The 25,325-nt window shown below is 46.6% G+C and overlaps 1 protein-coding gene across 5 annotated transcripts in view; it reads right to left on the bottom strand.

The window, feature by feature from the left end:
* frem1b (Fras1 related extracellular matrix 1b) overlaps positions 1 to 25,325 on the bottom strand; it is a 50,250-nt gene that overhangs the window by 4,106 nt on the left and 20,819 nt on the right. For all 5 annotated transcript variants that reach the window (XM_076880031.1, XM_076880032.1, XM_076880030.1 and 2 more), the window contains 19 exons: positions 24,679 to 25,023; positions 24,099 to 24,241; positions 23,804 to 24,000; positions 23,620 to 23,710; positions 23,322 to 23,489; positions 23,037 to 23,245; positions 21,620 to 21,713; positions 20,695 to 20,947; positions 20,283 to 20,477; positions 16,983 to 17,171; positions 16,713 to 16,909; positions 16,244 to 16,451; positions 13,830 to 13,974; positions 8,290 to 8,431; positions 7,577 to 7,781; positions 6,861 to 7,125; positions 3,342 to 3,762; positions 1,272 to 1,473; positions 1,018 to 1,162 (listed from right to left, as the gene is read on the bottom strand). In XM_076880031.1, coding sequence (XP_076736146.1) covers positions 1,018 to 1,162; positions 1,272 to 1,473; positions 3,342 to 3,762; positions 6,861 to 7,125; positions 7,577 to 7,781; positions 8,290 to 8,431; positions 13,830 to 13,974; positions 16,244 to 16,451; positions 16,713 to 16,909; positions 16,983 to 17,171; positions 20,283 to 20,477; positions 20,695 to 20,947; positions 21,620 to 21,713; positions 23,037 to 23,245; positions 23,322 to 23,489; positions 23,620 to 23,710; positions 23,804 to 24,000; positions 24,099 to 24,241; positions 24,679 to 25,023 — 3,814 coding nt within the window. The remainder of the gene's footprint in view (positions 1 to 1,017; positions 1,163 to 1,271; positions 1,474 to 3,341; positions 3,763 to 6,860; positions 7,126 to 7,576; positions 7,782 to 8,289; positions 8,432 to 13,829; positions 13,975 to 16,243; positions 16,452 to 16,712; positions 16,910 to 16,982; positions 17,172 to 20,282; positions 20,478 to 20,694; positions 20,948 to 21,619; positions 21,714 to 23,036; positions 23,246 to 23,321; positions 23,490 to 23,619; positions 23,711 to 23,803; positions 24,001 to 24,098; positions 24,242 to 24,678; positions 25,024 to 25,325) is intronic.

The raw sequence follows: 25,325 nt of genomic DNA, 5'->3' as shown, positions 1-25,325 counted from the left end.
AGAGAAGATGGACTCTTTTATAATTACTCTGAGTTCCTCAGGAGATACAATGTACCGATAACGCCTAAAGAATTCTCAATAGTGTTCGATGCCATCCCATCTGGTCTGTCCATGTTACACAGATGCTCCCACAGTGCTCCACTACAGGTCACTCCCCCGGATGTGTTACATTCTTCTCTTGGAAATGTTTGCTTTTCCTCTCATAAGTCTATAAATACCAAAATAAGATCTCTCTTTCAGGATGCAATGGTCTCTGTTCCATCAGCCATATTTTATTGGGCCAATTTTGTAACAGATATTGAATGGAAAAAAGTTTGGACTTTACCACAAAGGTTTTTCTTGACAAACAAAATTAAAGAGATTTCTTTTAAGTTGATTCATAAGTTTTACCCTACCAAACAATATTTGTCCAAATTTATGGCTGAAATAAATGTAAATTGTACTTTCTGTCAGGAGCAACCTGAAACAGTTTCTCATCTGTTTTGGTCATGTAAATTTACGTGTAAATTCTGGAAGGATTTCCACAAGTTTATTACTGACTTTGTTCTCCCTAATCTTCAACTGTACTATAAGGATGTTATCTTTGGCTATTATAATTCTAAAGACAAGGACAATGATGCTTTCTTTTTTATAAATTTGGTTTTATTTTTGGCAAAATTTCATATACACAAAATCAAAGTCCTCGGCAGAAAGCCTGAACTTCTTGTATTAAAAATGGAACTTGCACAATATATAAGGACAATCTCCTCATCAAAAAACACGAAGGCTCTCAAGACTGTTAACATCTGTAACCGATTGAAACTGCTAACTTGATTTTGGCTCTTGCAAACTTTTGTTTATTTTTGTTCCCCTTAATTTATTTTATTTTTTGTACTCACTTTTGTCTCACTGTCTTTGTCACTCTTTCTGTTCCTCATTGTACTACCACAATGTTATCTTTTATGTGATCCCTGTTTTACCTGACTGTATGTCTATAATGTGATAAATAAAGTTAAAAAAAAACAAAAAAAAACGTACGTCTGAGGCAACGCGCTGTTTCCTGCCGGATCTCTGAGGACAAACAGGAAGCTGTCAGACGTCACTTCCACGTCAGCGGGGAGGACGAACATCACGGCTCGCCGATCCACGTCACGCTGCGTGAAACGACCTTTGATGTACGACCCTGATGGAGCGAGAGAAGGAAGAGGAAGAGAAGGAAGGCTTTTAATCTGACTGCACGTGAGCCCTGCACAGGTGAGCCTGTGTAAGCAACCATCAGTTTCCTCGCACACCTGTGGCGGCGTTCTCCAGGTATCCTAAGAGTGGAGGTCTGCTGATGGAGAACTCGAGCTCCTCTGTGGGGCTGTCAGGGTCTGAGGCCTGCAGCTCTCTGCTGGTGATGAAGATTCCGTAACGGCCGCCGCCCAGATCCACCACGGTGCTGGGACTCCCCCTGGTGGTCAGAGTGGGAGGCGTCCGGTCGACCCAATCCACCTGAACACAGCAGGAAGTTAAATCAGTAACACAGAAACAGCGAGCACTTCAGGGGGACGAAGATCAGAGGAAACTGAGCAGCAGGAATCGAAAAGAAACCAAACGAGTCAAACACACGCAAAAAACTTTTTTATTTTCTTTAGGGAAACACTTCGTTTGTGCATCCGTCATCAACTCATCATCTCACTTCAAGACCTGAATGAACAGTTTAACAAACAGTGTTTTCTGGAACGTGTCTTCAGACGAAGTTCAGAGGAGAGGATGAGGATGATTTGTCGGTCATGCAGAGATAACAGTCGGGCTTCAGTCAGGCTTACGGCTTCCCAAGAAAGCGTCGCTCTTTTAGCACTTTACAGAAACTCAAATCTGTGGAAGCGACAGATTCAAAGGTGATGGAGGAAGTGACATCAGAAACAGCAGCACGTGACATCACATGTTGGCGGAGCTTCAGGTCATCCTTTGTCATCCTGATTTAAGATCTGAGCAGAGGCGGTCGGTGGAAGGCGCTTTTACGCTGCTGTTGTCATCAAACTGAGCACAAATCATCTCCCCCTCGTTCTCTCAGTGCCTCCTTTTCCTGAAAAGGCCTGCTGCACTTCATCTCAGGATTTTTATGTTCTGGATATTTCAGAGAACTTTGTGCAGAAGCAGCAGAAACTGATCAGTGTGTGTTATTTTACCCATCTCTCTCTCTCTCTGCCTGCAGTTCAGTTGCCTGACCACCAGGTGTCACCGATGTCCTATGTATGAGTCTGTTCATGGATGATTCTGCTGACACTGATGAAGCTTATGCCATCCTCTGACTTCAGCTCTTTTTTGGTGTGTGTAATTCATTTTCAGAGCAGGAACAGAACATCTGAATAAGACAAGGTCCTTTAATATCTCAGTGATCTGCAGCTTTTTCGGTTTCTAATATTTTAAAGAACAGAGGAAGGAGCCCAGTTTCATTCATCCGGGTCGCATCTGTTATGTCCAAACACAAACAGACATAAAATCTATGTCATCATCAGGTCAGAGATTTGTGCTGCAGGCATGAGCTGCTCCTCTGTGAGGGGATCCTCTGCTCTGCTGCTTTTCATGGATGCTCCCTGCTCTAATGGCTTCACACACACACACACACACACACACACACACACACACACACACACACACACACACACACACACACACACACACACACACACACACACACACACACACACATACACACACACATTTCACTGATATCCTTCTCACACACAAACTATTCGATGTTTGGTCCAATCACAGGTGGCCTCCAGAGTCTCAGAGGCTCGAGGCAATGGTGTTAGCCACCTGGCTGCCCGTCAGCAGGTAACCTGTGGGGAGGAATCCAACTCTGGGTCAAAATCAGGCTTTTAGTGGAAACCTGGAACTGGTTCCAGATCAGGACCAGCACCTCCTGTGTTTGGTCCATTTTCACTGCTGGAAGTTGCTGGTTTGAAGCCGTGTGCAGAGGTCCAGATCGTTGTTTTTTGGGCTCCGTCTGACCTGCTTTAGTTATTATTAAAATTTCGCGTTTCTGCTGTGAGATGAATAGAGTAATTCTACCTGTGGATTGAGCCACACTGACCTCTGACCCTGCAGTCAGTGTTTGGTTCTGCTGGAGTTTTCTGCCTGATTAAATTGAGTTTTTCCTTCCCACTGTCCCCCGGTCACAGGGGTCACGTGGTTGTTGAGGTTTACTTTGTATTATTGTAGAATCTTTACCTTATCAAAAAACCGCCTTGAGGTGACTGTTGATGTGATTTTTGGTTATATAAGTAAAACTGAACTGAAATGTTCAGACTTCCTGTGTTGTGTTACTTCCTGTTACTTCCTCTGAGTTGTGTTTTGCGTTCGTGGCTCACCTGTATGTCAAACACAGCAGGCTCCTCCCTCAGCTGCCCAAACTCCAGGTAGCCCCTGTTGTGTCCGTCGCTCGGCATAAAGTAGAACCCGTCGATCTTCGCAGGGCTGCTCGGGTCGTGTTGGTAAGTCAGGTGGAGGTCGTCCACGTTCGTCTGGGAGAACCGGGGCGGCGAGGGTAGCGGCGTGCCTCTCAGCAGCAGCTTCCCGTGCTGCGGCAGCTGCGTGATGACGTATCCCAGGTTGGCGGTGGTAGTGTCGGGGTCGGTGAGCTGCAGCTGGTCCGAAGTGATGGTCACTGTGGAGCCATCCTGCAGCCGGAGGCCAACGTTGCGGCTGAGGGTGGGCGGGATGCGGTCACCATGCTCGATGGTGAAGTGGAGGGTGGAGCTGCGAGACGAGTCACCGTTTGTAACAACAAAACTGAGGAGAGAAGAGTGGAAGCAGTTAGAAACTGATCTGATATTTAGCTTCAACTCAGTTCTGTAGCGCCTCCCGATGGGAGAACATGTTATACAGGACATTGTCCTCAGGTTGAGGCAGTGTCCCCCAAACCAGTGTGTGTCTGTGTGTATGTGTGTGTGTGTTTTGTCCTCTCTGCTCTTTGCCAACACAATCTGCCTCTCAGCCCTGCAGCTGACAAACTGCCCCAGGCCTACACACACACACACACACACACACACACACACACACACACACACACACACACACACACACACACACACACACACACACACAGTCCTGGTGTAACATCTGGCTGCAGTAGCGTCCACGTTTGCCCAGGGACGGCTGTGCTCTGGTGCCAACGTTGTTGTTATTTTTCTAATAATACACATTCATCATCTGCTGTCACCACACACACACACACACACACACACACACACACACACACACACACACACACACACACACACACGTGCACCTGAGTCCTAACCCACATCATCAGTTAAAGGTAAATCCAGCCACAGCTCAAACTCAGACTCTAAAAGAGGGTGTCAAACATGTGGCCCGGGGGCCAAATCCGGCCAGCGTTAATGTTGAAGAATAAAAGATTTTCACATCATTACTAGTTTTTGATTGAGGTTAAATATTTGTGTTGTTCCATGACAGAGACACACTAACTAACTGAGACACGATGTTCAAACTGGTTTTTCTTCATCTTCTGACTCGTCGGGCTGTTCGTGATTTTAGCTTCGTGACCTTATTTTGATGTTTTCAGAAGTTAAAAAGGGGACATTTCCTCCTCCTTGAATATATAACTGTAGTGGTCTGAACTACATGAGACTGAGTTTGTCTGTGCCTTCTAAAGCTGACAGGCTTACGCTGATGAAAGCTGTTTCACCCCGATTCTGATTCCAGATCTGATTCCGATACTAGGAACGTGATCAGAATTAAAGGAAATCCAGTGTAGTTGAAGCCTAAACTCTAACTGTAAACCTCGCAAGATAAGAAATACTTCCTCTCAAAAGTCTGGAAATTACTGTCCCCCAGCAGCCAATCAAAAAGAAAATACACAAAATGAAAACATCAATAAATTAAAGTCATTTGTATAGCTCTAACATGAATGCAGGTGCTGAGGTGTGAGGTAGTAAAGAAAGTGTTCAATTATCAGTTATCCACATTCATGCACCACAGCTACAACCACTGGAGTCAGCTGATGGAGGAATCTAATCAGCGAAAGCAGTTATTAATTCCCGCAGCTTATCACAGGTTTTATTTCGTTCAATTGATGTTTGATGATAAATGATGACCTCACTCGCTATCGGTTCTACACAGCCACAACTTAAACAGACATAATCAGCTGGAGCTCCACAGGAAACACAGCACACTCTTTCACTATGCAGATGACACCCAACTTTCTGTGTGAAGCCAGATAACACACACCAACTACTTAAACTGCAGGGATGTCTTAAAGACAAAGACCTGGATGACCTCTAATTTTCTGCTTCTAAATTCACATAAAACCGAGGTTATTGTACTCAAACCTAAAATCTTACAAATATGGTATCTAACCAGATACTTACTCCAGTAACACCAGACCAGCATGTCATTCAGTGCACATATTAAACAAATATGTAGGACAAATGGAAGAACATTTGTGCAGGATCTCTAAAATTAGAAACACCCTGTCTCAGAGTGATGCAGAAGAACTAGTTCATGTATTTATTATTTCCAGGCTGGACTACTGTAATTCATTATAATTCAGCTGCTCTGGAAGCCGTCAGAGTGTGGCTCTCTCTCTCAGTCTTGGCTGTGATCTGATGGGTGTTCTGGAGCCAGATAGCCAGCCGGCTGGGGCAGCAGAGGTCTGGGTGACAAACCCGGGGTCTGCACACACCAGCATGCTCCCCTCCTCCTCCTCAAAACCCTAACCGCTGCCAAATTGGCTGGAAAAGCAGATAAACATACTGCAGCAGGGAAAGCCTCTCGTCTCCTGATGCTGAGCCTTTTTTCCTCTCGTCTCCGTGCCCAGTTTTCTTTTGTTGGCCAAATGTTGTGTGTGATAGTTTTGTATGTGTGTGTTTGGGGGGGGGGGGGGGGGGGCAGAGAATTCCTCCTCTCACAGTGTGCAGATTTTCACAGGATCCTCAGCCTTTTATTCATCATCACAAACATCCATTTTATTCTGTCATTGTGACTTGTATCTGGACACAAAGTGATTTAAGGACTAAAATATTCTTCTTGACAATTAGATTTCTTATTTAACAACAACAAGGTTTTAAAACTTCATAAGACCTTAACCACTCTGAAAGCATCACTTTTATTTTGAAAATTCACTGTGTTTAATAGTTGCCATCTGACATATGCAGGTTGGTCAGGTTCCTGTTGGTCCTCAATATCACTCAACCTCCTCCTCGTTCTGTTTTGGAAGCTTCTTCTAACCAGAACCTGCAGCAGGAGGACCGTTTGTGAGCAGAACCAGAGCTACCACCTGCAGAACTCAATTCAATTTTATTTATATAACGCCAAATCACAACAGCAGTCACCTCAAGGCACTTTATATTGTAAGGTAGACTCTACCCACCCTGCATTCAAAGACAAAAACACAACAATCATATGACCCCCTATGAGCAAGCACTTTGGCGACAGTGGGAAGGAAAAACTCCCTTTTAACAGGAAGAAACCTCCGGCAGAACCAGGCTCAGGGAAAAGCGGCCATCTCAAGTTGAGATTCAGTGTTTCGACACAGTGACGGAGTTTCAGCAAGCATCTTAAATCTTTAATGCACGGTCAGAAAAGAACCTCCAGGAAGTGTCCTTAAATCAAGGAATTGGTCCGGAGAACACTAGCAGATGACCTCGGAGGGCAGGTGGGGTAAACTTAAATATACTAAAGAACACACCGTGTGTAACACACAAACACACAGCAACGGTTTGAAAGCTGACAGATTGCACTGTAATGGTTCTTGGAAAAAGAGCAGAGAGAAAACCCGGAGTGTTTGTTTTTTTTTAAATCAGGCTCCGCCTTCACCTGCACAGCGGCTGTCATTAAAAGAAGCTGCTCTGAGCTCCAACTCTCACCTGAAGGAGTCAGCCTCGGCATCATGGCTGTTGTCGTGGGTGTAGCAGACTCGGTGCGCAGCCACGTCCAGCTGGGTGAAGCTGAGTAGCGGGACTCCAGGCCGGTGGACGGCGTGGACGAGGCCGTGACGCGGCGGGTCAGACACCGTGTAGACCAGCTCCTTGGGCCGGCCAGTCGAGTCTGATGCCAGCAGGATGTCAGTGTTCAGGACGACACGCTGCCCCTCCCTCAGGTGCACTGGCCTGCTCAGCACCACGATGTCCCCTGGAGGCAGTCAGAGGGAGCGTTCAGGTGTCAGAGGGGACCGAGCAATTGCCTACATAATACATGTGACAGTCAGGGCCCAAGTTCAACTTTTCAACTAAAAAGCACCCAGAGGAGGTGAGGCGGCGCCCTCCACAGCTGCTCCACCTCCCCGCCATTAATTATTCAGCAGCCGAGGAGGTCGGCCATTTCTCACCTCTCTGTTCCTCCAGGATCACAGGGCGCCAAGCCAGAAGGGCCGCAGACCCACGGCAGCGTGTTCATCCGACTGGTAAAACCGGCAGGAAGGGGGCGCGCTCAATAATGAATGAAACAGGGCCACACAGGGCCCTGTGTGTGTGTGTTTGAGTGAGTGTGTGTGTGAGTGCGAGAAAACATGAAATAAAATCATGACCTGGATAAAAGTGTTACTGCTGAATTCTCTGCATTGAAACTCTCTGTGACCTCTGACCTTTCTGCATCACGTGCACAGAGATGAAGAAGCTCTGAGCCGGAGACTCGTTGTCCAGGTCGCTGAGGGTGAAGCGGAAGCTGTCGTGACCTTTAAAGCCGGCTGCGTTGGTGGCGGCGGTGTGTTGGTACCACAGTCGGTTCATCTCCACGTCGCCCTGTGTGAAGTTCTGACCCGCCGTCAGCTCGTTCCACCCCGACGTCGTCTGCGGGCGAGACGCTCGGATCAGGAAGAGACGCGGCAGGAAGACGAGTCACCTTCAACGTCTCACACCAGCCTCAGGTCACAATTTAATCAGGAGGATTTAACACCTGCACAATCACACACCTGACTTCCTGTTTCTGCCACTTCCCCTCCCATCCTTCATTCCTCTCTTCCCTTTCTCTTTCCGCTCTTATTCCCTTACTTTATTCTACCATTTGTTGTCTTCATCCTCCCTTCACTCCTCCTTTCCTTCATTTTCTCCTTTTCTAATTATTTTCCTCCTCTTGATTCCATCCTTAGTCTTTCAATCCTTCCTTCCTTCCTCTACTCCTCTCATCCTCCCTTGTTCCTTTCTTTTTCCTTCCCTTTCCTCCTTTAATTCTTCCTTCTTTCCTTCCCCCCTCCTCTTTAAACTTTTAACCTGGAAACAACTCAAACTGAAATCTTTGCTTATTATAGAAGTAAAACTCAGTAAACACACACACGCATGCACAAACACACACACACACCTTCAGCTGCAGTTTTCCAAACCGCGGAGCAACATTAAGGAAGTAGTACACCTGTTCTGGGGGCGTGTCCAGGTCCTCAGCCTCCAGAACCACACTGGAGATCACCCTGAGCTCACCTGAGTCCACCTGCAGTCCAGCATTCCTGAAACACCACAGAAGAAAATTTCTCATTACGTTTGTGGTCAAGCACATTTTTCTGTTCTCAGCATGCTCATAACTTCCATCCTGCATGGAGTTCAACTCAAACATCTGTTTAACTTAAAGTTAAACAGATGTTTGAGTGCCCCCTCCTGGCAGATCTGTGTTCAGAGTGAGACAAAAGTTCACTTAAACTTGTTTCCTGTGCAACAAAACTGCAGACAGAGAGGAGGTAATGACACTGACCCTCTAAGAGCATCTGTATGTCACAACACCAAGAGCGAACCAACATCTCTGAGGTGAAGTGCAGAGATGAAGCGCAGAGGTGGAGAACAGAAAATATTGGTCTGCTTCAGCTTCATCTTTTAGCTGCACTCTGGATGACTTTAACAAAAAATATTTCTGACTTTAAAAACATCTTGCTTTATTTTTATCATCAAACACGTTTCGCCCTACAGGACTCGAAGAAAACACGAACAGAAGCCGTTTGATGTGAGTCACGAGCAGGAGGGTGAAGGTTTGTGTGAGCAGGCTTTTCCTGTAGGATGGTGGAGATGTTGGTGGTGCTGGTGGTGGGGTCTTTTTTTGTTTTTTTGAGGTGGGGCGGTGTTGAACATCAGGAACCATCTGGCTGCTTCTTCACTCGGAAGTAAAATCCACGCAGGAGCGAAGCTGCCACGTCCATCCTGCAGGAAACGGGAAAACAAGGCGGCCGGCATCTGCCAAGTCTCTGTGTTATTTCTGCCTCGGCGGCCTTTACAGCACCAGCTCAGCCTCCGCCAGCAACCTCCACCCCCACCAACACAGCTGATCTGGGGACGGCGCAGGGGAGGGGGTGAGGGACAGTGGGTGGGAGCCCAGTCAAGGATGCAAATTCACAATCAGTGGAATGAAAACACTAAGGATGGGGGAGGAGGGGGTCACAGGTCACACGCACCTACCACCCCCTCCCCAAATGCTCTGGATTACACAGCAGCTGCAGACCGATGTTAAACCGGACGTCTGCTGACAGTTCAGGACTTAAACGAATATCCGAACACCCAAGCAACACAAAAAATTCTAAACAGCTCAAAAGGTGACGCGATCGGAGCCGGAGAGATTTCTGAATTTCAACTTTTAGGGTCCAACGCTCAGACTGCAGAGGAACAACAGAGGTACAGGTGTGAGGTGGAAACACCTGGACTGAGCATCACACATAAACTTTTATTTTTAGAGTTTTTACGCCGTATTAAGAATTTACTGCACTTGTTTCTGTAGCAGTTTGTGACAGTTAAATGGATTTTTGCTGCTCTGTTGTCACACTGTGCAGGTAATTCCCCCTCCCTGTGCAGCAGTGCCGCCTGCTGTGCGGAGGCAGAAGTTTCTTTCCATAAAGCTCAATCTAATCCAAATTATAGTAGGTCCATGTGACGACAGGAACTAAACCCAAAACATTTCACCTCCTTCACATCTTCTCTTTACTTCCTCCCTGAAAACCTTTAAAGAGTTTTAAATCTCCTCACATACAAGGTAGGGCTGGGCCATATTATACCGTTCACGGTAATACCGGTATAATGTTAGGCAACGATAGGAAAATGAAATATCGCGATAGAATGGGAGTAAAACGCGCATGCGCAGTGCCTTTGTTTTCATACGCACATGGCCGATTGTTGAGTGAAACAGATGAACCAGAATTGGTTTGTAAAAATGGTGCAACTTCCGTGATGTGGAACTGGTTTGGTGTTTGTCCGTCAGATACACAACAAAGCACATTTTTTTGCAGAACATGCAAGCGGCCGTTGTCATTGTCATATTTGTCGGACTAAGATGCTCTTAAATCTGGGAGTAATCTGGGTCCTAAACTCCGTATCCTTCAGGTCAAACAACACTGCAGCATCACTTAGAGTTAAAAACTGTCTAAATTCTTTCATCTTTAATAAAACGATCAGCATTGCTGCTTTACCAGGTGTAACTATAAAGTTGAACTTCCAGGCATCCATGAAAACAAAAGTTATTACATTTAACGGAGTTAGAAGTTAGCAGGAAGCTAGCGGAAGTTAGCTCGCTAGTTTCGCTAGTTACCTAAGCATGATATTGCATGTTCTGACCGAGAGATTTCTGAAAAAAATCAAACGTACAGCTCTGCTATCACTTCCAACATAAATGAAGACAGGAAACTAAACAGCAGTGACGTTTGTAGGGTTACTGAAGTTGGGCTAGCTGGTATATAATGATGTGCTACGTGATCGCTAGCGATACAGCTATGTTAGCATAACATAAACAGTGAAGCTGGAGGACGAACACTAACACTTTTCCACTTATAAAAGTTAACGTGAAGGTTCTTCATGGTTAGAGACAAATGCAATCGCATGGCAGGATGCTGTAAACGGACCAAACTTCAGTCAGGAGAACAATTGAGATAATCCATCCACAATACGAGGTTAGTCATTAATATACTGCAACAACATGGGAATAGAACAGCTGCCAGAGAATTCAACATTAATGAATCAATGGTACAGAAGTGGAGGAAGCAAGAAGAATTCTTCACATGTTGCCTCCTGTGAGATTCCTGACACCCCTCCCCCACCCATCACCTTCACTCAATACCAGGTTGAGATGCAAATGAGGAGACTTCACTCAGGCAAGTCTGCTGGACCAGACGGAGTGAGTCCCCTTGTCCTCAAGGCCTGTGCCCCCCAGCTGTGTGGAGTCTTTCATAAACTGTTTATGCTGAGTCTGAGTCTGCAGAGGGTCCCGGTGATGTGGAAGACATCATGCCTCGTCCCTGTACCAAAGACGCCTCGTCCCAGTGGCCCCCAGGATTACAGGCCCGTGGCACTGACCTCCCACATCATGAAGACCCTGGAAAGGCTCATCCTGGACCAGCTGCGACCCATAGTAAGACCACATCTGGATCCCCTTCAGTTCGCTTATCAGCCTCGTCTCGGAACAGAGGACGCCATCATCTACCTGCTCAATCGTGTCTACACCCATCTGGACCAGCCGGCGAGCACTGTGAGGGTCATGTTTTTTGACTTTTCCAGTGCTTTCAACACCATCAGGCCGACCCTCCTGGGTGATAAGTTAGCAGCGATGCAGGTGGATGCTTCTCTGGTGTCCTGGATTGTTGATTACCTGACAGGAAGACCACAATATGTACGTCTCCCACAGTGTGTGTCTGACAAGGTGATTAGCAACACAGGGGCACCACAGGGGACTGTCCTCTCCCCCTTCCTCTTCACCCTCTACACCACAGACTTCAGCCACTGCACAGAGACCTGCCATCTTCAGAAGTTTTCTGATGACTCTGCGGTGGTTGGATGCATCAGCAGGGATGATGAGACAGAGTACCGGGCTGTGGTCGACTCCTTTGTCACGTGGTGTGAGCAGAATCATCTGCAGCTCAACGTGGCAAAGACCAAGGAACTGATCGTGGACTTCAGGAAGACCAGGAAACACTTGACCCCTGTTTCAATCCAGGGGGTCAGTGTTGACATTGTGGAGGACTATAAATACCTTGGAGTACACATTGACAATAAACTGGACTGGGCTAAAAACACCACAGCACTTTACAGGAAGGGCCAGAGTCGTCTCTATTTTTTGAGGCGACTGAGGTCCTTCAACATCTGCCAGAAAATGCTGAGGATTTTCTATGAGTCTGTGGTGGCCAGTGCGATCCTCTATGCTGTTGCATGCTGGGGGAGCAGGCTGAGGGTCGCAGATGCCAACAGACTTAATAAACTGATCCGTAAGGCCAGCAATGTTGTGGGGATGGAGCTGGACTCCCTCAAGGTGGTGTCGGAGAGGCGGATGCTGTCCAAGATAAAGACAATGTTGGATAACACCTCCCACCCACTCCATGACATGTTGGTCAGTCACAGGAGCTCGTTCAGTGAGAGACTGAGATTACCGAAAAGCACCACTGAACGACACAGGAAATCATTCCTGCCTGTGGCCATCTCCCTGTACAACGCATCCACTTAACACACTGTTTGCTGCTACAACTACACATGTTTCTTTTCCAAATATTTATTTATAAGTGACTTATGTATGTATGTATGTATGTATGTATGTATGTATGTATGTATGTATATATATGTATATATTGTACTATTCTTAGTTAGCGTATTGTCTGTCTTGTCTTAATGTTGGTTTAAAATGGAGCACTGTAACAAAAAATAATTTCCCCCAGGGATCAATAAAGTATTCTGATTCTGATTCTGATTCTGAATGAGTTTAATAAAGTTTGATTTATCTGACTGTTTTGTTTCGCTTAATGTGCCTTATAATCCCGTGCACCTTATGGTCCGAAAAATGCGTACTGCACACTGCAGTTTAATGTTGCAAAGCACCTATTTTTAACTTCAGTGGATATTATATATGGTTATGATCAGGATATGTCAGCCCATTTCTACTGGAAATGCCTTTTGGTTAAACTTTCAGCAAGGAATTTGCATTTGCACTGATACATTTTTATAAAGCTTTAATGTACATAAAAACCAGCTTCTTGTTTAAGTGAAAATAAATGGAAGGTTGTCTTTTTGCGCTAGTAATGTTGTGGAGTATTTTGTCTCGCATCAATTATATCGTCGGTTATATCGTTATCGCAAATTTTCAAATATATATCGTGATAAATATTTTTGGCCATATCGCCCTGCTCTAATACAAGGTCTTAAATAATCAGGTCTTATCTTAATGACTTTATAGCACCATATTACCCCATTAGAGCACTGACGCCTTACTTCTTGTATTTAAGTATTTAAAAGTAGAATGAGAGGCAGGGCCTTCAGTTTTCAAGCCCCTCTTCTATGGAACCAGCTTCCAGTTTGGATTCGGGAGACAGACACTGGCTCTACTTTTAAGATCAGGCTTCAAACTTTCCTTTTTGCTAAAGCATATAGTTAGGGTTGGATCAGGTGAAGCCAAATCCTCCCATAGTTATGCTGCAACAGGTGTAGGGTGCTGGGGGATTCCCATGATGCACTGAGTGTTCCTGTGTGTTAACACACCTCTGCTGCATGTAATTAACTTTTGTCTTCTACTTGCTGACATCCGTGTTTGGTCTCAGATAAAGGAAGGCAGTCTTAGATATTTCTGTGTGACACCATGTTTCTGAGGTTTTTAGGGACAAGAACATTAACTTCATAACAACGAGAATAAATGTGTGTGACAAATTGAAAACGATGTTCAGCAAATGACACAAAACCATCAAGAAGAAAAACATTTTGCAGCAGCTGCATTTTTAATTCCTGCAGCAAAGTCACAGGAAATGTAAAACATGTTCAGCCTCCTTTCACCTGATTTTAATTTCAGACCCACAGGAAGCCAGATCCACATCAGGGTGAGCAAACACCACTCTGTCTGTGTGTGTGTGTGTGTGTGTGTGTGTGTGTGTGTGTGTGTGTGTGTGTGTGTGTGTGTACTTGAGCAGTCGTGGTTTCTCGTCGTTGACCAGCAGCACGGTGACCTGAACTGTTCCCTCGACTGCATGGACACCATCTGTCAGCCGCAGAGCCACGGCGTCCTTCAGGGTTTCTGTGTCATCGTGCATGTAGACGATCCTCATGCCTGCAGGAGGAAAACAGAAAATATGGAGCAGTGTGTTTCTGTGAGCATGTATTCATATCTTTGTGGGGTTAAAAAATTGGATGTTCCCACTGTCGCCAAAGTGCTTGCTCATAGGGGGTTCTCTGTATCTATTATTGTACGATCTACTGTACAATATAAAGCGCCTTTAGGCAACTGTTGTTGTGTTTTGGTGCAATATAAATAAGAATTTAATTGATGTTAACTATACTTATGGGGACTAACATCCTGGTCCCAACAAGTTTGAAGGCATTTTTTAGACTCAAAATGTGGGTTTTTTTGTTTTGTTTTTTTAATCGACATTTAGGAATCACTGTACAATACCACCAACTTCAGCAATTTGTTACTACATGTATTTCAAAATGTGATTTTAGTGACAGGGTTACAGCTGGGTTATGATTAGGTTTAGGGTTAGGCATTCATTTTGATGGTTAGGGTAAGGGCTAGGCCAGTAGCTCCCCAACTTTTTTTGGTAGGCCCCCCGTTGTTTTACAAGAAAATCTTTGCGACCCCCCCTGCCCGGCACAAACACATCCTCCAACCACACACATATTTTTTTTCAAACTCCATTGCAGTTTATTTCACTCCTCGAACCTTTTGTAAGCAATTAAACAAATAAAAATTAACTGCAATAAATTACAGGTAGCAATAAAATGAACTACTAACTCTTACACTACGTCCACATGTACACGAGTATTTTTGAAAATGCATCTTTTCCTATGCATTTGGGCCTTTCGTCCAAACGTAAACAGTGTTTTGGATCACTGAAAACTGAGATTTTGAAAAACTCCTGCCAGTGTGGAGTTTTCAAAGTCTGTTCTTGCATTTACCTGTGGACGAGGAAAACGGAGATTTAGTCACGCAACGTCAAAGGTGTGTGCCTTTTTTGGCATCACGCTGTGCGCCACGTGATGTTTACGTGAGATGCATTTCTACAATGGCGAATAGAGACAAAATACTGTTGCTGTTAATCTGACTATCTGCAGTTTTTACATAAACACACGCAGTTACTGTCCCTCCATTTAGAAAGACAAAGGCGTCAGAGTGAACTTCGGAAGTGGCTTCTACGTTCACCACAGACGCTTTCACAACCCAAATCCCGACGCCAATGTTGTCGTCAGTTTTGAATACATTTAATTTTTTTAAAATTATGTATGCTGTATGCATTTGTCCATTCCTAAGTTGTGAGTCTACATCAGGCATATTTAACAGCGCTGTGACTTATGATTATGAATCACTCAGGCTGATTTTCAGTTTATTTATTGAATAAACTCTGGCCAAGGGAGTCAGTGAGACAAAATCCAAAATACTGTCTTTAGTTATTAACATTTGAAATGATGAAGGTGTTTGAAAAGTAACACAAAATTAGCTGCCTTTCCAGAAAAACACAAAAACTTTTCAGTACTTTACTCCCAGGCGTCTAGACTTCTGATTGGCCAACATTTCTTCACAGTTAGGATTTGGCACATTCTTGACAGCGTTTAACTTCATTTTTTTTGTTTACATGTGGACGGAGATATTTTTTTCAAAACTGTACATGTGGACGGGATTTTTTTTTTTTTTTTAACGAAAATGGAAAATCTCAGTTTTCAAAAATACCCGTGTACCTGTGGACGTAGCCTTAAATAACAAAAACAAACCATCTTTATGGTGTGATTATTTTACGTGGTTGTTTTTTTGTTTTTACTGTGTAAGAATATTCAACACTGCTGTCAATACAAAAAATTACTCTGTGCAAAATGGGTCTAAAAACATAAACAACTGTGGGATACTGTTTGTCTGTGATTTGGGGCCAAGGTATTCCTGCATGCACTCTCCGTGTATGCATGGGTTCTCTCTGGGTACTCCAACTTCATCCCACAGTCCAAACACATGCAGTTAGTGGGGATAGGTAAACTCTAAAGTGCCCATAAGTGTGAATAGTTGTCTGTCTCTATGTGTTAGTGACCTGTCCATTGCATACCCAGTCTCTCGCTCTAAGACAGCTGGGATTGACTCCAGCCCCTTCGCGACCCTGATTTAGATAAGCAGAAGCAAATGGATGGACCAAAAGCATTTTATTTTTTAGATGGTTGGGAACACGGCCCTGCTGCTTACCCTCTCCGAATATGAAATAAAAAGCGATTATTGCTCTTGTTCAAAGTCATCCTGGTTCAAAGTGTTTGAATGATGATCATCTGTATAAAACACCAATAATCTAGAATCTATTCACATTTTACTGTCACACTTCCTGTTTGAGTGACTGCCTCACCTTGTCGGAGCTCCTGCAGAGTGAAAGAGGTGACAGAGAGGCTCCTGTGCAGGAGGTCAGCTCCCGCCTCCGTGCCGTGGATGCTGTTAATCAGGCTGCCGTGAGCCGGCGGCTGCACCACAGTGAAGGTGAGCAGCTCAGGTGGGGCGTCCAAGTCAAAACCATCCAGTATGGATGGAATTAGCTCCCTCATCCCGCCCTCTTTTACCTGCAGAGAACAGGAGGAGTGCGCCCCCGTGAGGCTGTTGGGATCATCGCAGATTCAGTTTCAGTCAGAGAAATCGTTTTACTTTGACTCTCGTGTGAATTTTGTTTAGTCTTTATTGTTATTTTCTCTTGTTTGATGTCACAATTACAGCTTTGTCACCTCAATCGGGGGGAGGTGACAATGTTTTTAATAACCAGTCAGCTGTCTTCAAGTCATAGCTGATTGATGACCGATTACTGATCAGGTCTCAGGTGTACGTACGGTGAAGTTGGCGAGCAGCAGCGATGGTGTTTCGTCATTGGTTGGTTTGATAATGATGTAGAAGGAGACGGGGGCGGAGCGATGTAGCCCGTCGCTCACACTGATGGACAGCTGGTCGACAGTTGGCTCCACCCCTTTGTGCTCCGATTGCACGTAGTTGATGAAGCCAGAGGTCAGGTGTTTGAGAGTGAAGGATTCTGGGAAAAGACAAACATTAGAGTGAGATCTGAGTTGGCTCCCCGAGGTTCTGCCCGTGCACCGCACACTGACCGACTCGCACTCCCGCGTTGCTCTTTTCGGAGCCGGGCATCGGCTGCGTGTTCTCCAGGAAGCCGTGAAGGGGAGGAGTCTCCAGGTGAAAGACGAGCTGCTCAGGGGGACTGTCTGGGTCTGACGCTCCGAGGACCCCCCCGCACAGACAGATAGAAGAGCCTTCATCCACCACCAGCATGGACTCGCCTGCGCCAGGACACAGCAACACCTTCATTCTTCATTTATCAACTATGCTGCTCGCCACACTGACTGAGCGCCTGATGGTGGATTTCAACTCCACTGCTTCCACACATGCACGCCACGCAGTAAGCACACCGTCCACCGAGATGTCCACTCGAAGCACACGGGAGCACTGGCTTATTTTCTGCCATGATGTTGAAGCCCACCTGAGCCACTAGCACAACTCTGGGCTGGACATGTTGTACACAATAGGTACAGGTGTAGATGTTGAGCTGCCAGCTCCTCATGTGTTAGCGGACGGTTCATGCAGGCGAATCTGTCCATTCTTTCACTCCCACCTCATCACACTTTACCCCAAACTGAGATCTCTCACAGCTGGAAACTAAACCTGTTTAGTTTCTAACTAAAGTTCAGGCATCGTTTAATAATCCTGTTTTTTTTATTGAGTGAAACTCAAACAGGACCAGGAGCAGAATTCCTTCCACCTGCAGCCTCCACCCCCCGTTTCCTGCAGACAGGAGCGGGTCTAAGCCTGCTGTGTTCAGTTGGAGTATGAACACTGTGGGCGGATGTGAGTGGATGGGTGTGAGCATTAATGAGGGACAGTCCTGGATCTGGCTGATAAACCAGCGTCGTCCTAAAACAGGAACACGTGGATGTGAGGCTCGCTCCACTAAGGCTCTTATTCTGTGTCTTTATTCACTGCTAATTAATTAGACCAAGAACCCCCCACCCAAACACCAGCACCACCACACGCGCATGCACACACACACACACACGCACCACCCCACCCTCGGCCCTGAACTGTGCGCCAGTGCCGAATGAGCAGGGAGACCCGCCGGCAGGATTACGAGTCGTCCCGCCGTCGGCAGCGCTAAGCTGATCTGGCTGCTGAGCTGCGGCTAACACGTCTCCTATTGTGAGCACGAAATGGAGGTTCTGTCTTTTGTTTAGTTAAGACGCTCATTGTCCGCTGTCCACACACACACACGGTGAGATAATCTCTCAGCCGTGTGTGTGTTTTCATGTAATACCACCAGACAATTAGCAGATTTCATTTAAAACACATCAGTGCCAACCTCGTTAGCCGGCTGACAACACACACACACACACACACACACACACACACACACACACACACACACACACACACACACACACACACACCAAGTATCAGGCCAGTTTAAACAAAGACCCCAGCAAGTGTAAACTCAGGGCTCTGTCTCCAGAATAAACTCTATGCTGAGTTTAACTTTAAATCTTTAAAGTTAGAGATGATTCTGATTTCGGTTTCCTGAAGCTCGACAGGATCAGAGCACCAACCTACAGTTACATTAAAACTCGGCCAACCCCCAAACTGCTCCATCTTCTCATCTGCTGCCTCGATGGTTAAACCCTGGTTCATGAAACTGTAATCCTGGGGATCCCAACACAAGGTCCGAGGGCCAGAATCATCCCGGCAAAGACTGAAATGTGGCCCACGGGATCTCATTAAAAAATGGGAAGGAGGGCATAAACTTTTTAATGTATTTTCATAAGTTTCACAAGTTTTTCCTTTTGGGTAAGGTTGGGGTAGTCATGGGTTAGGTTAAGACCTTGCCCATGACTACTCACACTACACCAGGGGTGGGCAACTCCAGGCCTGAAGGGCCGGTGTCCTGCAGGTTTTAGATCTCACCCTGGGTCAACACATCTGAATCACATGATTAGTTTGCTACCAAGCCTCTGGAGAACTTCAAGACATGTTGAGGACATAATTTAGCCATTTGAATCAGCTGTGTTGGTTCAAGGACACATCTAAAAGCTGCAGGACACCGGCCCTCAACGCCTGGAGTTGCCCACCCCTGCACTACATCAAGGTAATGAAGTAATAAATAGACAGTTACATGAAAGAAAAGTCCCCGTTTTTAACCACCTACTGTAGAATTTTCTGGCTTTATAGTGAGTAGTTAATGCATTGTTAAACTGACTGGAAGGAGAGTTTCTTCGGTCTGACCCACAGTGTTTGACATCCCTGCTGTAATCAAGCCAGCAGCAGGCTGACAATGCAGCTCACAGCAAAGTGTTATTTGTGAGCTCAGAGGACGGCTCATTTTTACTAGAATGGTTCTGATTTATTGCCCTGAAATAAAGCATCGTGTTCACATTTCACTCCTGATTAGTATCATTTCTGGGGAATTATGCGCCGTTTGTAAAGGAACCACCGACTAACAACACAGACCTGCTGTTTCTCATCTCCCATCATCTCCACCTGTGACAGGTGAGTCACTGAGTGCAGCTACCTCACAGTTTAAACGTCTGTGACCGAAAATCAACCCAAAGAACATCTTCAGGATTAAAACAGAGAAAATGGAGACAATGCACAGATGATGTCTCTACTGTGGAGGAGATTATCCACACACACACACACACACACACACACACACACACACACACACACACACACGCGCTCTCTCTCCTGAGAGGATGATCATTCTCACTGCTCACAGCCAAAAACAGGGATTGAAGAGCTCCATGGTTATCAATGGAGACCAGTGACCACTGGGACACACACTGGGAAGACTGGGAGACGGTGTATGTGTGTGTGAGAGATGTTAGCCCCCCTTGCCCCTCCCATTACAGAGTGTGTGTTGGACTGATAGGTAACGGTGTGTTGTTGGTTAGAGAGGATTAAGCACACACATGCGCACACGCACACACGGAGCCTTTCAGTGGGAATGAAAGCACAAACTTCCCTACAGTTCACAGATGTAAACGCAAACACAACATTGAAAGGACATTGTGTGAACGCCGTGTGTCAGCTTCACTAAAATCTGGCCAATCCTGAAGGAGATCAGTGAGCGAACATCAGCACAGTTTTTTAATGGTTTTTGTTATTTTTGACATTTCTTTATTTCTGCAGTTTAAATAACCACAAACCTGTTTCCTGTTTGCAATAAAGTAGTTTGATAACAGTTTGAGTTTTTTTGTGGCTCTGGTGCTGTTACAGAGGAAAGTTAAGGGCTTCTCTCTGATTGGTTCACTCACACAGATCCAACAGGTGCGTCCGCGTGACATCTTGAATGAGGCTGTTGTGTAAACTGTACACGTGGTTTTTGTGAATTTGGTGAATCTTACCCAGAGTGACAGCAGGGACTTTATCGTTGACAGGAAGAACTGTGATGTTCAGATCGTAAACAGGAAGTGTACCATGGAGAGGAACAGGAGGGGGCGGGGCCTCCCCGTGGCAGCAGCTGTCCGGCCCTCTGGCCTCACTGTCGGAGATGATGAGGGTGACCGTGTCGAACACCGGCTCAGGTCCGATCTCCCCGCCTTAAACAGAACAGCATGTCCACAACAAATGTTTCTAAAGAACTGCTTTCGTTTCATTGTATTTCATTTATGAATGCACCACGGGTTAGTTTCTGCTTTCAAACCTACTTCATAACCCATTCAAACTTTTTCCAGAGTTCAGCCAAGGCTGGTTCCCTTCCTGCGGAAGGAACACACATTTTTCCTACGTGCCGTGAACGCAGCCTGGCCTGCTCACCTGTGTGGGCATAGTAGATGTGACCCTGCAGGACGTCCTGCTGGAAGAACTTGTCCACAGTCACGCCGGCTCGCTGCAGCTCTCCCCTGCTCGGTCTCCGGGCGAGCATGTAGGTCAGCGCGGAATCGTCGCTGTCCCGGTCGGTGGCCGACAGGTAGTCCACCGTCACCTGGACACGCCCCCCTTCCTCGCAGCTCAGCCCCCCTTGCAGACGGGCGCCCAGCTGAGGAGGCTCGTCGTTCATCGGCAGCACCTGAGGACGGGGGGGTGGGTTACATTTCGTTTTTATTAACCAGCTAAAAGTCCCGGCTGTGTTTGGTCTTTTTTACACACACACACACACACACACACACACACACACACACACACACACACACACACACAGTCATCGCTCTGGTTTCTCTCCGCGTTTGAACTACAACCAGTGAAAACTCCTCACAGTTCACTGAAATAGGAAACTCTAGAAAGCAAACATTCACCAACATCAATGTCAGTCACATCTGCTGACCCCTCCCACTCTGCTTGCTCCTCCTCTGCATTGCCCCCTGGTTTTGTGTGGGCAGGACTCAATGTTTACAGGTGTTAAGCAACACCTGTAAGCACTGAGCTGATTGCTATAAAAGGTGGTCATGCCCTAACACGCTGACCTCTTCTGATTTAGGTTGCTGTGTGTCACCTTGCTTTTATCCATAAACTGTCCACTGAGACAGACTGTCGCTAGTTAAACACTCGGGTGTCTCTTTGTCTCCCTGTCTTAATCTGTGATTTTTTAACTGAAGTTATCCCATTTCGATTTCTGCTAGTGTCTAAGCATCCCGCCCACAGTAGCACCTGAACTTTTATAATCAGCTTCTTCTTCACTTGTTACATGTCAGTAGAAACCTTTGAGTGCTCAGCAGGTGACACCTTTATTCAGTAGATTCACCTGAACGTGCAGGACGACGTCCACAGAGTTCAGACCGTCCGACACCTTGAGACCAACGACATCCTCAGTGGTCTCAGAGTCATCGTGGATGTACCTGAAACACAGAGACGCCGTCACGCTGACCTGTGACCAGCTCCTTAGTCAAACATCGGTGACATCAGCAGCTTCTACAAACACTGATGATGTTTAGAGCCCAGATTTTCTGCTTTTTAAATGGAGACTACTGAACCTCTTGTGAACTTTCCAACAGCGGTAAGCCAGGGGTAAAGGTCAAGCACAATACTGAGTCTAATTTAATCTGAATAATTACACAAAGTAAAACTCAATAAAAAGCTTGAATCTTAATAAATACAATAAAATCAAACATTAATGTCATAAAATAAACTGGCACAAAATAATTGCGGAATAAAAATGTTATTAAATGTACAAAAGAAAACGATGAGTCGACGAGTCAAAGTCACGTGTTGACAGAGTCTGCCTCTAATCATCGCATTAACAAAGAAATTCTTAATATATAAAACATGAAGCCTGATGTGGGTTTCAGCTAAAACAAGAACCTGGCTTCCGAGTATAAATATAGTAAAATAGAAAGATTACAGCTGCTAATTACAGAAATACTCATAGTCACCTAAGGACAACTGGAAAAAAATGTTGGATGCCTTAAACATTCAAAAAAAGAAGAAACTTTCTGATTTTCGTGAACTTTAAGAACACAAACTGCTGGCTGGTGAGTGACCCGGGGTCCCTGAACACCACACGGTTACAGCCACCGGCTGGTTGGATTTTACGTGACTGGCGCTCTTTGCAGGGCGAGGTTTCAGAAGAACACGACAACAGCAAAAACAGCAGCATCACTCACAGGAACAAACTGCAGCGTTTCTATCTGACGTGTGTGCTGGAACAAGAAATCATACATCACCTACAAATGAATGTGAGACGAGCAAAAGCAACAAAACAGTTTTGCAAAACAGGAACAATAATTGGTTTATCTAAACGTTCAGTGGACGTTTAAAACAGAGGTGCAGGTGAAACACTTTAAAGGTGACCTACCTGCACACTCTGAGCTCGTTATTAGAAACATGTTTAATGTGAACGCCCACCACTCGAGCAGGAGGTACATGACAGGAAGTGAGGAGTAGAAAAGCTGGCACTAAATCCGCTCCGTGCTTTCTGCTCTAAGAAACCAAGACTGACTGCAAACAGTCGACCACAGCGCGGTGAGCGGCTTCATGATCACCTGAAAACTTCGGAACCTCTGAAACCGAATCCTCTGAAATCAGAAAAACCCTCCGGCGTTACATCACCGGTGAAAACACACCCATCTGCTGAAGCAGCGGATAAAACCAGAGAGCTCTCAGAGTGATCGCTGAGCTCAGATCACAACGGCACGTCCAGAACCACCTGACCCGGGTCTCACCTGATGCCCAGCCCTCTCAGTTCCTGCAGGGTAAACCCGCCTCCCTGCTGCAGCGCTTGGCCCCACAGCTCCAGCCGGCCGTGACGAGCCGTGCTCCGAATCTCCACCCTCAGCGCCTCCTCTCGACTGTCCCGGTCCCGGACCAAGAGGTGCTCCTCCGTCACGAAGGCCGCGCCGCCCTCCTCCACCCGAAGCAGGTTGGTGAAAGCCTGAGGAGCACAGAGAGATTCAGCACGACGTCCACAGCACGGTCAAACCAGAGGCTCCGCCTGTTTGACCTCTGACCTCTGGCGCCTGGTCATCAACAGGGGTAACCGTGATGTTGAAGATGAGGCCGGAGACGGTGTCGCCGTGGTGATCGCTGACTGAGAAGACGAACTGGACGAAGAGCGACTCGGGCCCAATGTCCTCGACCGGCGGCATGAAGGCCACCTTCATGTGGTTCACAGCATGCTAGGAGAAAACAAGAAATTTACATCTGAACCTGCAAAAGCCCAACCCATGCCAACCTCGCCAGCCACGCCACTCTCCCCTCCAGCAGCGACTCCTTCATATGTATTAGAATCAAGCAGGTGCTGCATACCTGAGTGAAGGACTTCAGCACGGGCGCTGTGTGGTCCTTCTTCATGGCGTTGGTGCTGTCGGTGTAAAACAGACGTCCTGCATCCATCAGGCTGAAAACGAATACAAACACGATAGTTAGTTTCTCAGTCACAGGGTCTGCTCTTTCTCCTCTGTCAAAGCTAAGCTGGCAGCCGGGTCCTTACCCAGGATGTAGCGGGCTGAAGCAGGGCTGTGTAATGACATAGGTGAGGTCAGCATCTGGGTGCTCTCGGTCTGTGAAGTGAAGGTGAGCCTGGGTGATGTAAACCACCTCCGTCTCCTTCACTGTCAGCGAGCGGACGCTGCCGGGAACTTCGACTGGCACCTGGTCCTCCACCGGGAACACGTGCACCACCACCGTCTGCACACGGGGAGGAAGAGGAAGGAAGAGGTGAGAGGAAGAGGAGGTCTCAAAGCGACATTCAGACTTGTCACTCTCTCAGACCAGAGCCGACTCACGTATGTCTGCGACAGGTTGGGCGGCCGGTGGCTGTCAGACAGCGTGAAGTCGAAGGCATCCTCAAACTGCTCATCTCCCGAGTGCTGGTAGAAGATCTGACCCTGGATCAGGTCCCTCTGCAGGAAGCTGGCCACCGGTGACCCTGCAGGGAGAGCACAGAAGAGCTCAGAGACCAGCAGTGCAGGAACATGATGGTTTACAGCAGAGAGCTGCAGGACTGAGCCCTCTCACCCAGAAATCAGCATTTTCACCCCCTTGTAGATTATTTCTGAATGTGTTTGTGGTTCAGTGAGTAAAGCTGAGCGTCCCCCAGGAGCTCAGTGGTGTGACCCCTAGTCATGTGACTGTGGTGAACATTTACCTTTACCCTTCAAAACCATTAAATTCAACAGAAATCGAGTATCACAAACATTTATTTACCACAGAGGTGATTCTGGTCATTGAGGTCAGTATCAGCTGATAATCAGCTGACCTATCAGAGTGAGTTTGGATTGGCTGATTCTTCTGGGTGGGAGAGTCCCAGCGTTAGACACGCCCAAATTGCCTCTCTAATTATTACGTCTAAATACTCGCCCTCACCTGTCTCATGGGCGGATGTCCTCTTGACCAGGTGCCCGGCCCGGGGGGCGGAGACTATCTGATAAAGGATGTAGTCGTCGCTGGAGTCGAGGTCGGAGGCCAGCAGCATGAACTCCTCGAGCCGCACGGCCCCACCCTCCTGCACCTCCACCGCCACGTTGTTGATGAGGAAGGGCGGAGAGTCGTCCTTCGGGAGGATGTTGATGGGGAACTTGTGGCGGACGCTGTGACGACCGTCGCTGATGCGGAAGACGACGTGGTCGCGGGTGGAGTCGCTGTCGGAGTGGTGGTAGACGACTGTGCCCTCCTTCAGGTCCCGCACGCGGAACATAAACGCCTTCCCGCCTGGAAACACAACGCAAAAGTCACATGAGTCACAAGAGAAAGATCTTTAATTCTTTTCCACTAAACAACAGTGAGTCCTCACTATTCCCACAGCGTCAGACGTCCGTTTTCTAAAATAAAAAAGCCTCAAATCCTCACCTCTGAGAAGCCTGACAGATCAAAGCACCTTCGATTTCAGCCAGCAGGTTCAGAGCGATGACAAGATTTCAGACATTAGAGACTGAAATGTCGGCGGCCTCCTTCCAGCCACTCAAAGCATCTGACTGGCAGCTAAAATGATGTTTTTACCTGATCATAAATGA

This window comes from Maylandia zebra, linkage group LG23 (assembly GCF_041146795.1).
Source record: "Maylandia zebra isolate NMK-2024a linkage group LG23, Mzebra_GT3a, whole genome shotgun sequence".
In the NCBI taxonomy this organism is placed as follows: Eukaryota; Metazoa; Chordata; class Actinopteri; order Cichliformes; family Cichlidae; genus Maylandia; species Maylandia zebra.
The sequence above is the reverse complement of the archived record's forward strand: the minus strand, read 5'-3'. Positions and strand labels throughout refer to the sequence as shown.